This window comes from Lingula anatina, chromosome 10 (assembly GCF_051362555.1).
Source record: "Lingula anatina isolate TDL-2025a chromosome 10, LinAna3.0, whole genome shotgun sequence".
Classification (NCBI taxonomy): domain Eukaryota; kingdom Metazoa; phylum Brachiopoda; class Lingulata; order Lingulida; family Lingulidae; genus Lingula; species Lingula anatina.
In genome coordinates this window covers 4,556,765-4,571,852 of record NC_141776.1, presented here as the reverse complement: position 1 = coordinate 4,571,852, position 15,088 = coordinate 4,556,765, and the positions used below count along the sequence as shown (strand labels likewise).

The window sequence follows — 15,088 nt, the reverse complement described above, 5'->3', positions numbered from 1 at the left end:
TCGTACCCTTTGCTGATACGGGTACCATAGCCGGGACTTCCCATCGCCCAGTCTGTTACCTAAATCTGTAGACAGGAGTAAAGTTGCAAATCTGGTAGCTTATTTCTGATCACTCTCTATGGCAACTGACGTATCGCATGCTGTGGATATATTTTGACTTACTTCTCCGTTGAACTCTTGAATTCACAGACAAATCTAGGTATTCCAATGGTGATGATTCATTTATAACCCCTTTTTTTTGCGTAGGATATTTCGATAGGCCGTTTCTTTAAGTTGGTTTCAAGACCATAAGTGGCATATCTAGATATTTGCAAACTTATGTTTTTTTATATATATTGTAATGTAATTTGGTGTACCCCGGTACACATTTTACAATTTAAATATACAATTTATATACAATTGTTTTGTTATATGGCTACGAGGATGGGTTGCAACTGTTTATCCTTTAATCACCGTCTCGACATGCGTGATCACAAGAATAGCCCATTCTATCATGTCTTTTCACCGTTCAGTATCTCCTTTTAAGGTAATTTCTATCATGTCTTTTCACCGTTCAGTATCTTCTTTTAAGGTAATTTCTATGAGTCTTTTATTTTTTCAATTAAGAATCTAGAATATCAACTCCAATGCGTCATGCTCAAAATCCAGTTTGCATTTGTTTTAAACGTGATGGAAAAAAACATTTTGACTGTTAAATAATAAATCGAATCAAATTTTAAATACTTTTGATATTTTCCATCCTTGTCTAGTGTTCAAACAATTTTCAACCCGTTTACTCTTGAGGAAGTTATCTAACTAACTTGATTTTACTTTATACACCACTTGTAAATAACGGAGGCGCACGTAAGCCAATAACTTAGCAACATACACCCTTCTTAGCCTATGCGATGGTGAGTTGAGATATTAACGTGACCCCATTTGGCTGCCATTTGAACACGAACGTTACTGTGACGTCAACGTCCGTCGCCTCACATATCGGCCGTTAGAATGGAAAGTAATGGTTTGCACAGCAGAGATATCCAAATACCACCAAACTCATGTTCTTGCCTTGATAAAAATAAAAAAGGTTGAAATTGAAGATATGACAACGATCTTGTCTTATTCATTCCTATGCTGTCCCCATGCACAGGTCCTATGCTGCACAGGTCATACCTATTCTCAGTTGCATTAAAAGTAAACTTCCCAGAAACGCGTTAGTTTGTCCTTCACTAATACACTTTAAGATCTCCAAACACCTTTAATCTTAGTTTTGGGAGACAGAATGTTGGTTCTTTAATGCATGGTATTCGAAATTCACAGCGTTACATGTTCTTATACACGTATTCACATCCAGGGCTTCTAACGTAAATGACAGGATGTTTGCTGTTTAAGAATACGACATCACGCGTAATTGGATATACATGATATGCAATCATATGTATATATTCTTTTAACACTTGCTATTTTTGATACATGCTCGTGTTTAATTCAGGACACTGTTACGTCAAAGTTTGTTTACCTGAGTGCTTCGTGTGCAAAAAAAAAAAAAAAAAAAAATAGAGCTAATATGAGATAGCTGAAAACCAGGTGTTAAGTTTTCCCACTTCAAACTTCACGGTATTAAGAACTTTGAGTAATAAAAATGATATTTTCAAAAGATGAAGGAAAGGAAGAAAAACCAAGTTCATATCTGTTACCGATAATAATTTCATGAAAAAAAAAAACGTCGATTGATATTCGCAAGCAATTCCTTCACTATCCCTTGTGCAAAGAGCACTATTGCCCATATAAGTGCTACTTACGTCTTAAAATGTATTCTAATGGAATTACTAGCGCACCAAGCGTTCGTTTCACTATGGTAATCAACCCGATTATGCAATCTTATTATCTTATTGTAAAAAATGTGATTGAATAATTCATTTCAACTTGAAGAAAGTAATCGATTACAATTCAAAACCACATATTTTCAACCAATCTATGGTGCATGGGTGTCAATAACAGGCCTTCCCAATTAATAGACACGGCATCGAATGATCCCGAATTCACCGGTAGATCGGACCACACTACCCGTTTTCAAGGGTATGCATTTCACAATATCATACCACGGAACAAAATCTGAGATGAGATTCACTACTGTCCAACCCCGCTTAGAATCATCACTATTACATCGCGTACCAGGCAAGAGCGGTGTCGCGTCTGAGACTTCGAAGCGCGCACTGATACACACCTTGAAAACGGATATTTTGGTCCGATATACCGCTGAGTTCAGGATCGATGTCTGGTAGTTGAGTAGGCCTGAATAAGAGTGATGTTTACTCAGCAAAATATTCGTGTCTTAAAGGTTTAATTAATAATTGTCCGGTATTTTGTTGCTACCATGTCATTTTAGAAGTAATAGTGGGCTATGGAATCACGTGTTGTGCAAGAACAACAACTCACGTGTTAAATATCACCGAAAATAAGATTAAGCGATTTGTCTATACAGGCAAATAAATCATCAACATAAATGCACCCTGTGTATCGAGTAAGTGCAGGTAATTGTTTTGTATACATAATTGTTTGGACATTAGTCTCACAATGAATGATCCGAGGTGTCTCTTTTTTGTATCATATGTGGATCCATCTGATTCGACATCTCATACTCTTTTCACACATGAGCACAGATATACGATGGGAATTGAATCATTTTTAGAACTGCATTTTATTATGTTGAGATCATGGTAGAATAAATAAAAATATGTATATCATGATAAAATATCATTACCATAAATGAGCAAAAATGTTAATTAGTTTGGTAGTTGGATCATAAATGAAAATTACCAAGCGATGATTCAAATAAAATATCTCACTGGTGTGAGAAGCATACTTTTGTTTAATTTTTTGGCTATTATTCCAACAATTCCTCGCCCTCACCTAGCTGTTTACGCATGTTAAGCACACACACACACACACACACACACACACACGAGAGAGAGAGAGAGAGAGAGAGAGAGAGAGAGAGAGAGATGGTGGAGGGAAAAAGCTGGGTCGATGCCACAGATATAATTCTTAAAGTTTTATTTCCTCGGCCTAAATCATATCTGTTGACAAAGTCCGAATTTGCTTCCAGAATAAACGATGCAACTTAATTAAAAAGCATAGCTTTTCATATAGTCATATGCTGGAATTAATTTCATATCATCCAAAGCGTCAGACGTTCCATTATTGTTTTTAATTCGACGTCCTGTATCAAGGTAGCACTGAAATTAACTGGGTGATGCAAATAAAATAGCTCACTGGTCCGAGAGGCCCTTTTGGTTGAATGTTTTGGTTGTTTTGGCTGTTATTCCATGACTGTGTCGCACACAAACACACACACACACACACACACGACCAAGAGAGAGAGAGAGAGAGAGAGGGAGAAATGGAAGGAAAAAACTGATAGCTAGATCGCTGCCACGGAAAGAATAATATCATAGATTTGATTTAACTGAGCAATACAAATATAATATCGCAATGTTGTTATAGACCTTCATGAACTCTGGTTGAATGTTTTTGGCTGCCTGTCACTATCTCGCCCCCATCCAGCAGTTTAAGTAGCGCACACACACCTCAAACACATGAGAGAGAGAGAGAGAGAGAGACTGAATTTCATCTGATTCCTTTTTCGTTATAACTAGGTAAATTCGCCGGCTAACATTGCAATCCATATTGACATTCATAAAGTTGGCCTGAGTTTCCTTTACCACTTTACCTCAATACTAATATTTGTCAAGCTACGGGTGTTTTAATGGAAGTCCCGATATGTAAGTTTTCTGGGTCAAATGTCAAAGAACACGTTTCATGCTGAACGAAAGAAGCCGATGAAAAACCCGCAAACGGCGTATGATGGTAAACGGGGCATCGATATTCAAATAAGAACCATCGTGATTGGATGGTTTGCCGTGTGCCTCGTTTTTCACGAGATACACTGATGTACCGGTGCTGGCAGTATGTTAATAACCTTAATAACCAGAGGCGAGGAGACGTGTCATTCCCTCACCTGACTTCAACGAGGAAAATCGAGGTAAGTTTTATGTTAACTTTGAAATGTTTTGATCGGTGCAATTCTGCAACTTTAAGGTGATCCCCTGCACACATCGATTGTTGGTAATGAAACAGTGAAATATCTCTTGGTGGTTCTGGTGGAGGGTAGTGCTTCCTCTCAAATATGTGTTGTTCATGCTTGGCCAGGAATCCAATGAACATAAATACCATCAAAGAGTGATTAATACAGGAGATGGTAATCTTGGTTCAAACAACCGCCTTTTGAATTAAAAAGAAGAATAATGGCATTTTCCATTTATTGAAACTATTTCGTAGACAATCAAATATAGAGCAAATCTTATTTCAATTGATTTCATCATACATTTATCGCTATAGACTATAAAGCATATTGATTTGAAAGTCGTTGCCATTCTACGGGCGTGTTAATGGACGCTCGTCGGTCCTGCAGGTACAGGGGTATGGTCTCTGTGACAATTGGATTATGTACACTTCTGCTAAACGAAAATCAGTGGAAATTTACACAACCTGCAAATCACTTGCAAAGTTGTTTTTTTTAAATATTCGGGCATTTTAATACCTTAAAAGATGAGCACTATCGCGAATTGAATGGTTATCATATGTGTCATGCTTACCATTATTTCATCATACATTTATCGCTACTGCCTATCAAGCAAATTGAATTATATATTGTCAAGCTACGGGCGTGTTAATAGACTAATGGATTATATGCATTTCTGCTAGACGAAAAACAGCGGAATCCGCAACTGAATAGTAAAGTTGATTTAACAATATTCAGGCATTTTAATATCTTAAAAGATAAGCACTATCGTGAATTAAAGGGTTCTCATATGTGACATGATCACCATAAGGTACACTGTAACAGTGGCGATGCATGAAACATATGTTTGTGACCAAAGTGAAAGAATAAGTTTCCTTACTTTTTGTCCTGAACATTTTCAATATGGCTGTTAATTTATGAGGAAAAATAGAAAAACGACGAGATCGTCGGGTATACTTAATTAAGAGCATTTTGAATGTTTATCCTATCAGGAAAGCACAGCAAGACTAGTGAATAAACTTGAGTGCATAACATTTAGCAAAAAAAAAAAGCCAAAATAATCGTCCAAAAAGCTGCAATATAAGTTCGTTTTTTGCATATTTAGTCTTATTAAAAGCATATCCGCCTTTTCTCTTATGTTGATTGTGATAATTTGTTGGCAGACGATGTCATCTCCTGGTATTCCATTTACCACTCCCGCGAGTCCCATAGTCAAAGCCTGCTATGTTACCCGGGTATATCTTGCAAGCTTTTTTAAAAGAAACTATTTTATCTGGGCTACAATACTTAGAAAAACTATAAAGCTTGATTTTCTTTGCCAGTTGATACGTACGGGAAATTGATAATTTTTCAAAATTCAAAATGGCTGTCAATTTGTTATATGACTAGCAAGAGCCATATATTCAAATAAAATTGAATGCTGAAATCCATTGTTCATCATTGCATATTTATCTATTCATCCATGCAAATTGCGATCATTTATTTCATTTCTGCAAGTCATTTTAATAAAAAATGGCATCCAAAACATAATGGAAAGGGCAAAAGCACTACAAGTCTTTTAATTGAAATAGACCATAAATAAAACAAATATAAATTTATATAAAGCAAAAAAAGAAAAATATATATATATATATATATACCTGCGGTCCAGCACACAATAAAACATATTCTTCCTGACGGCTGGTCTTTCATTCTAAATCAAAAGTTTCATAGTGAATGATTATGGTAGGCATTACCATCCTAGTATATGCAAAATATATCATCTTGAAATAAAAAAAGGCGTCAAATCGTTTTTCTTAGGGTTTGATTATTCTAACCCCTTTTTTGTAAACGCTTTACTATTTTTAACAAATATGGTTAAAGTCATTTTTGTTGAATTATTATGAATTTTATTATAAAAAAATCAAGGCCGAGGGAGCGACATAAAAAGCCAGCGGTTGGGGCCCATGAGGTCAGCTATTCTTGACAACGTGACATAGTTCAGGGATATGCGATGGTTATACCCATCGACATCATGTATTTGAAATGTTGTTTTTGCTAACATATACTTACAGTCAATGGAAGCTTTGAGATAGGAATGTATGCATATTTCTTCTTGTAGGGGAGTTGTAATTATTCATTGTGGATTTATTGATGGCTTAGTGCTCGGGTAGTTGAGATAATGATGAGTTGTCATGGTTCATGCACATTGGTTTTAGCTTTTTGCAAAAGTGGACCAAATACACATTGATCAATACACATTGGGCATCTCCACATTTTAAGGATTGACTTTGGAGGCCTATAAAGGGCCAAAAAGGCCACCATTGTTGTTAGTCCAGTGAACAGAAGTATGCCCTGTCTGTCATGTGAACAACGTACGTCTCTGGGCACTGATTGTGAGGGGAGTCGGAATTGAGCTAAAGTGTATGGGCTGCTCCCAACCTACAATCAGGAACCTGGTTGAATGCCACAACATGCCAGGCTCTGTTGGCGATGGACCGCAGCCAGGACGTGTTAGTGTCAACCCCAGACCAGGATCGCTACATTAGGTTGCATCATCTGCGAGACCGAGTTCGCCATACCAGTCGTACAACACAAGAAGCACCAGGCAGGAACAACTATCGGAGCAGCAGCCCCACTGTGCGTCGACGCTTGCTGTAGGTCAACCGTTAATTGTTGTTGATGGAAACATGACAATAACTGCTCGTCACTACACAGATCATATTCTGCAACCTCACATGACCTCGTTCGTGCAGCAGCAACCCGATGTCTCCCTTTCCCAACAGGACAAGACCCGTCCACATTCGGCACAAATGATCCAAGCGTATCTGGAGACCCAAGGGTGGATGTCCTACCCCAGCCTGCCTATTCTCTGGGTATGAATCCGATTGAACACTTGTGGTACTATCTTTGTCGTCCGTTGGCCAAGGCAGCAGCTGATCCAGGCACTACGGCAAGACTGAAATAGGATTCTGCATGACATCATCCCATTTATTGCCCGAGCAACGGATCACCGCCTGCATCAAAGCAAGCAGAGGTCATACCAGCTATTGACTGTTGTGACTTTGTGTTGGGCTGATGTCTTTGTTGTTTTGAAATTATTCATGACACTTTAGATTTGTTTCTTTATGCCTGTTTTTTGTTACTGTATGTCGGGACATGTTTTAAATAAAACTAAATATGCAAAAAACAAAATGATTTTGCAGCTTTTATCACTTTCTGTCATTTTTGACGGCCATTTTGGCATTTTTGCTAAATGTTACGAGCTCAAGTTTGTTCACTAGTACTGTTGTGCTCCCCTGATTGAATAAAAGTTCAAAGAAACTCTCAATGAAGTATACCCGGCGACTTCTGGGAGTTCTTCTATATTTCCTCATAAATTGACGGCCATTTTGAAAAATGCTCAATGTGTTGGAAATAACAACCAAGGTATTTTTGCTTCTCTCGGCCTGAATAATGCATTTCAGCAAAAAAAAGTTTACAGAAAAAAACATTGCAGGGTTCGACTATTAGGCCTATGGGAGTTGCTATTAGACCATTGTGTAGGAAGTGAAAAGTTAAATCTTATGATTATTATCATAATACTGCATTGACTAGCTAACATTTAAAATGTTTAATTTTGAAAAATGTTATGTGATAGAATATGATTTTATAAAATGTGCATCGGTGTAATTTTATGTTTGATGAAATACTATTCTATATAAGAATTGTTCTTCAAGTGAAACGTTTCCATCAAAGAGAAAGGTTCTGATCGAGAAGCCCCGCGATCCCTTGGCAGAGTTTCAGTTTCATAGTTTCTGTCACGTTAATGGAATGACTACATTAGCCACCATGCTGAGTAAGATGTTATCATAACCAGCACCCAAACCTGCTACCATGTTCAATTGCAATGGATACACTGTAAAAACGATGTTTTCGAAAATGCAAGCCCAATTTAATTTAAAGATTGTCATGCACGTATGATGAAATTTTACCACTATCTTCTTCTGAATATCTTATTTTATTCCAGCGTAGAATTGCTATAAAAGAGTACTGTATCTAACATCAATCAATCAATGATGGGATTGTTGTTCTGCCCGAGCCTTGTACTGGCCTTGATGGCGAGCGTCTTTCTCAGTCAAAATCAGCTGAGTCAAACTTGTAAGTGTATAGAGACCATCTCGACATCCATGTACACATACAATAGCATGTTTGCAATTCTGAGATACGGTATCAATTTTCGTCTCTGCAATTTGGTCTCAACATTGCTTGTTTGCAATAATTATATGCCTGGTTTTTATAGATCTTTTAAATTCTAAGTCATTCCCATCTCCCCACGGAGAAAGCAATCCAAGCTGCGGTATATGAGCCTCTCGTGGTTAGGATTTGCAATAACCAACACTACCATATGACCAGGTCTTTTCCTTAGTTCAATCTCAATATGCTGAGTAATAAACGAGGAGGCAGTAGGTACTATTATAATGCTCTTTAGTATGACCAGGCCATGAGGATCAAACTCATGACTTCCTGCACCACAACGGAGACCTCTCTGTAGATGGACTTTTAAATCATTCAGACTAGGCGTACAAGCCTAGCGGTGTGAAAAACGATATGATTTGCATGATCTTCCTGTTAAATAGTTTGAATTACAAAAGTTTCAACCATGTAAGTGAAGGATGATAGAGCATACCTAACATTTAAATTGCCTTGTAACATCTATCTTCAGACGAATGCGAGCCTGACAGTTGCTATAATAATGGGACGTGCGAAGAAAAAGTTGATGATCCGTCTGGCTTCCAGTGCAGTTGTCCCAGTGACTTTTTCGGAGAAAGATGCGACTTGAGTAAGCACTGCCCTTGTAACACTTAAAACCATCCTTTGTGAATAACAGGAAACAGTTATGTTCAGCAAAATGTTAGGAAGCATTTTACTATTGCAACAATTGATATCAGCATATATGCTCATTTAACACAATTTATCCATTAACAGCGTGTCTTCCCTGCTTAATTTATTAATTAATTAATTTATTATTTTTAAATTTTTTTTGTGAATTGAACAGTGTGTCATCATTGTTTGATTCGTCGATCGCGCGGGGTGGTCCATTATTAATTCAGAATTGACAGCGTCTAGTCTCAGTGCTTTTAATTCTGAAAAGAAAAAAAAAGCTGAGCACATATATAAGTACGCAATAAAGCGTCTGGTGCAAATTATGTACAAAATTAATTTCACAGATTTCAGTGGGATTTACCTTATCCTGTCTTAGTTAATGATCAAATTATAAGAACTGAATTATTCCAACTGAAAGAGCATACGTATCATTTTATTAGCCTTGCAATATCTCATTTCAGCTGAGTGCCGGTTAAATAAATGCTGGAATGGTGCAACGTGTGCATTGAATACTACAAATTTGGTTTCGTCGTGCATTTGTCCCGAGGGTTATTACGGAACATGGTGCAAAAAAGGTAAGCCGTACCCTTCTAATATGCATACATTCTGTATCTCAGTATTGACTGATAACAGCTAACAGCTGTAAGTTGTAAAGCGTGCAGCAAAAATACAAATACAAATACAAAATTCAAAGCAAATTGACCAATACAAATATTGATAGTACAGGATATGTAAGAGTAACTTCTATAGACTGATATCAAGGCATATGGCTCTAGATCTCTGCTGATTAACTATAATATAACTAGCATATTCAAGTGATTAGGTGGAACTCATAAAAACAGGTCCTATGGCTCTAGATCTCTATTTATACACTATAACACAAATAACTTATTCCAGTGTTTAGGTGGAACTTATGTGAAAAAGTCATATGATATCGCCTGTTAAGTTGGTTCAAAATTTCCAAGTATTCTGTTGCGAGCCAGTGGCTGCATGCGGTTTTTTTTCAGCGAAGTGTGCGGAAAACGCCACATGCTATGACATAAACGCTTACAAGCCATTGCCTGACAACAATACGAACTGCGATACAGCATCTTACCAATATTGTATTTGCGACGCTGGTTACCGTGGGGACGGGTTGCACTGCAAGAGTAGGTCTTATACTGTATAACAATTGGATTATTGAATATTCTTGAACGCTTCTTTTTTAATTACTTTTTTTCGTCTTCACTTCCTACTACAAGGCAGACCAAAGGTTTGGCTACTTACTGAAACTGACCAACGGCATTATTCTGTAAAGAAAAATAATCAATTATACGTTTGGTAAAGATCATGTTCTTTTTTGTTTTTGAAATTAATCTCCATCCTTACTTCACTCATTGATAGCTAAGCAGCAACCGGAAATCAACGCTAAAGACCATACCAGGGGTCATATAAATCGGTGGTTGAAAAAAAAAAATAATATAAATATAAATAATAAATTGAGCAATTTGACGTCAGATAATGCCTATATAAATGGAATCTAATAAAAATTGGGTAAAGGACAATGTACATTACATTAAGATATGTACATAACATATGCAAGGTTTACATAAGTCTGTTCATATATGCTTATTATTATTATATGCGTTATTCAATACGCATGGCAATATGTGAAAGTATTTAAGACGTCAAAAGTTCCGAGGAGTTCTGAAAGGTCATTATTTCTAACATAATTATGATCAATTTCATTTTATCATTTCTATTAAAATCATTTTATTAAAATATTAACACTGGAGAAATTTGTTTGTGCATGAATAAATCATCAAAAGTGCTCTAATATGAAACGGGGCCAAGGTGTTCATAACATATATTTCTTTTCTTTCAGAATCGACGAAATAAACACCCAGAAAAGGAAATAAGAAAAATATATGCAAGAGAGGATACGGATTATTTCCAAGTATATAATGCATATTTATTTGGACATTCACTGCAAATTATATTTGAATTAAGTATACCAACTGAAAATAAAATATTCTGGGCATTGTATTTCGTTAATCAATTAATTACCTCCATGACAGCCTCCTTGGCCAATGTCACAATCTACAAACTCAGTAAGATTGCATCATATCCAAATTGTGGTACAAGTGCAGTTGTGAGCAAACCCTTGACACACCGACCTTATAACACCTTTCGTGATTTTTGGGTTCAAGGTCATTGACCCTTTCCCGCAATGGCGAAGAATCGTTTTTAAAACCTATCAATGCAGATGGTTATCCTGATCAGAATGAAAATTCAAGGAGGCCCATTCCTGCCCTTTCCTGAAAAGTCCATCAAAATTCGCTTCTTATTACAAAACTGTGTAAGTATATGCAGCCACTAGTTCAAATCACCTGACTGTGTTGGTATACTGTTGCTGTTTTGCTTTACCATGTCAATGTTTGGAACAAAGTGGACACCCCAACCGCTGGAAACTGGGTTGCTACAAGCCTGGGAAACTCTTGGGAATTTCATTAAAACGAAAAGCTTCTTCGTTAATTTAATCTTACGAACTTTATATCTGCGGCATAATACAACACACTTATCTCCGCTCCTTAATTCTCGTAATTGTTGTCCCAATTGTGTTGGAAACATATATAATGCTCGGTCGGGAAAACACCGTGTTTCTTCATGTCAATACAAACGGAAGACAAAATTAAAACAAAAATTGTTTTAACAATTTAAAAATAAGATAAAGACAGTTAGCTTTTAATTAAAGTTTCATTTTGCGTCGAAGCCAGTACCTTGTGATCAATGTCAGCGTCTCGAATCACCTGAAGAATTTCCAAAACGGGTGGCATATATTTCACCGGAAGTTTCTGTTTCAATTCTAAAATTTCCGTTTTCCTCACTGGACACGAGCACAGAAGAAGGTGGCCCAAATGTCCATTAGTCGACACGTTGTGTCCAGTATGTCTTCAACAGTGTCGTGCAGCCATGAGATCTTGACCTACAATAAAAGGTCAAAGATCAGATCTGAATGCATGACCCTTTTCCAGCCAAATTTTGGCCATGTTGTCCAGTTTCTGTAATTGGTTTATAAATAATTAGATAAACATTTGTCACTTGAAATAAGCAAAATATAGTCAGGCAATGCAGATGCTGTAATGTTCAATGTTACAAAAGGGACTGCCATTCGGATTCAAATTGGTAAACATTCGGAAAACAATGGCCAAAGTGCTAAAAAAATTTTGCCATATGTCTCTGCACAAAAACAATTTGAGTTGACCCTTAATGAAAAAATGCTTTAACAGATTATTTTCCTCAACATATTATTCCATATGTAACAAGTTTCCTTTTTTTATCACCTCCTAACTGAAAACCAACGTCGCAATTTCCATTCGATTGCGACTCGCCATACCATGCATCTCACCTACAGCAATCAGGGCACTTGTTGTGGGAAAGTTCCGTCAAATTTCTTTATCGCCTGAACTAGAGTAATTGCCGGGTCATTTTGTAAATAAAACAATTTGGTCAAATATTTGGGCAGAAATTTCCTTCCTTTCAGTTTCAATAATACATCATGCATTATTTAGTTTTTGTTTCAGTTATTAAAGCTCGAACACAGTGCGATCATCAGAATACAAGCGTCGCATTTATATATATTGTTTTCCATCATTACCCCCTGCTCCTTTACTCTTGGCGTGTCCCGATAACAACCATTTAATCATGATGTGACAACATTCCGTAATCTACTTATGACGACAACATCACATCTGAACGTTTTTGGAGTAATGGTGCGTTATGAATGTCTCACAGTTGACATATTTACACACGATGCAACAAAAACTTACCTTTTTCGTTCTGTTCAACAAGCTGACGACTTCGACTTCGTTGTCGTTGGAATGACACGCCGTGGCTAGACCGTGAGTACATTGCAATGTCTCCTTCATGCACTCCAACTTGGCAGTCAGCTCACACCAAATCTCGGTTATTATTTCCAGTTTGTAATATCTAATAACGGTAGAGAAAAAAGATAAGTAAGCATCAGGTTTTGCATTACACTGACATAAATCTTATCCATAGGTTTTATAATACAAAAAATACAACGTGTAACACTTGTAGTTCACAAAGGTTAACAAAGGTTTAAAATGGTACCTGTATGATATGCCGTGCGATCAATGCTAGTTTAAGTTATTGTCATTGATTTTTGAAAGTAACATGCACTAATTTCTGATTTTGATTAAAATAGGAAAGCTATCTAACTTAGATTGAAAATATAATTTAAGGATGTAACTGTATATAGCATTTCAACACAAAAAAAGGACAATCCATCACCTCGTTCTAAACGGCAGCATTATTTTTCCTTTCTCCCCTCCTTCTATCATCTTCTGCAAGGGTCTGAGGTAACCTTCCTGAAGTTGGGTGGCTACGCCTCTTAACAGGTTTACATTCCTTGTCAGATTCTCGAAAGCCGTTTGTGGTGTACGTTGTTTGTTGCTATTTTCTTTTTGGTACATACGGCAAGATATTTGGAGTCTGTGGCTAAGTGATTTCTTCATCTATTACTGTGTGTGCCTTCGAATTAACAAACTGTTTTCTGCTTGGAGCTATGACTTGACATGTTACCACTTACAAATAGATGCGCCATCTCTCTCTCTCTCTCTCTCTCTCTCTCTCTCTCTCTCTCTCGCGCGCGCGCGCCACTATTTTTGTCTTGACCAGCCCATCATCATTTCACAATTGCTTTTTAAGTATGCGTCCATGATAGGACCAGTCAGAGGGTGGCAAGGTGGGGGTCAACGGATTTCAACTAAATTTATTATATTGTTTCACACATTGCAGGAAACAGTCCCAAAAGAAATCATTAGATGTAATTATAATTTGATATTTGATGTTTTGGCCATTCCTGGCTGGATTTTCAGCTTCTGTCAATAAAGCAACTTTATGTGCAAATATTTCAAAACTAATGACATTTAAAATAAATCATTCAGGATATGTTACTTAGTTTTAGTTTAACCCTCAACCTAACGAGCCACGCCCAGTTTTATTAGACCACACGAAACTCATTTTTCTACCAACCAATATACAAGCATTCATACCTCTCTTTTTGCAGGGTTGACAGCCATAAAATTGCATAGGGAGTCTGAGAACATACTAGTATCGTCATAGAAAATTGAGTGTGTTAGAAAATAAAAGTGTGTTAAACACAACAGAAGATATTTAAAAAAATACCTCAAATATAAGCAAGTTTAGAAAAGCAAACGGCCGAAATCAAGATACAAGTACATTTTGAGATAATACCTTCCAATATCAAATTCACTCAATTAATCACAGTCAGGAATTCAAACAATGTTTTGATATGAGTAAATCTATCCAATTTTTAATAAATACAAGATGGCTGCCATCAATTCTGTCCAAAAAATACCGTTAGAGTATTTACTCAAAATAATCGAGAGGCCCATTTTTGCAGGATTTCTATTTTGAGATCTATAATACAGAACTGCTCACATAATATACTTTTCAAACAGAACCATACAAGTTATTCTATCCCCCGCCATTGAATGAGTTATTACTGTGCACATCCAATATCATCAACATTCTGTTCATCTAATGTTTAGTGAGCAATACAGGTTAAAGTTGGTTCGTAGAAAGACATGGTCTCCAAACAATATGGTAAATAAAAGGTGGTAAACAAACAACGCTTTTTGTTAGTCATATACTGGAAGAAATTTCATATTATTCAAGGCGTCATACGGGTTTTGACTATGACGTCCTTTATCAAAGGGGCACTTAGATTAACTAGGTGATGCCAATAAAATGACTCACTGGCCTGAGAAGCTTTATTGTTTAAATTTGGGCTATTATTTCAACAATTTCTCATCCTCACCTAGCTGTTTAGACATGCACTGCTTTCCAAACACACACACACACACACACACACACACACAGAGAGAGAGAGAGAGAGAGAGAGAGAGAGATCGAGAGAGAAAGCTTAACCGATGCCACGGATAGAAGTTTCTTTAAGTTTTATTTACTCGGACTAAATCATGTCTGAATCATGTCTAAATCAAAGTCCAAATTCGCGTCCACAATAAACAATGCGACTGAACAGGCATATTTTTCATATAGCAATATGATGTAAGTAAGTTTATATCATCCGAAGCGAAATACGGGTTTCCATTATTTTTAATCCGACGTCCTGTATCAAAGTAGCACGCATAT

General features: G+C 36.7%; 1 protein-coding gene across 1 annotated transcript; it reads left to right on the top strand.

Moving 5' to 3' along the window:
- The first annotated feature begins 3,948 nt into the window (after positions 1-3,948).
- On the top strand, positions 3,949-10,933 carry LOC106179699 (cubilin homolog). Its single transcript, XM_086998199.1, has 6 exons — positions 3,949-4,024; positions 8,052-8,182; positions 8,748-8,864; positions 9,370-9,483; positions 9,916-10,056; positions 10,773-10,933. Exons 2-6 carry the CDS (start codon positions 8,098-8,100, stop codon positions 10,784-10,786), a joined length of 471 nt encoding a protein of 156 aa, XP_086854325.1. The 5' UTR covers positions 3,949-4,024; positions 8,052-8,097; the 3' UTR covers positions 10,787-10,933.
- Positions 10,934-15,088: the final 4,155 nt, after the last annotated feature.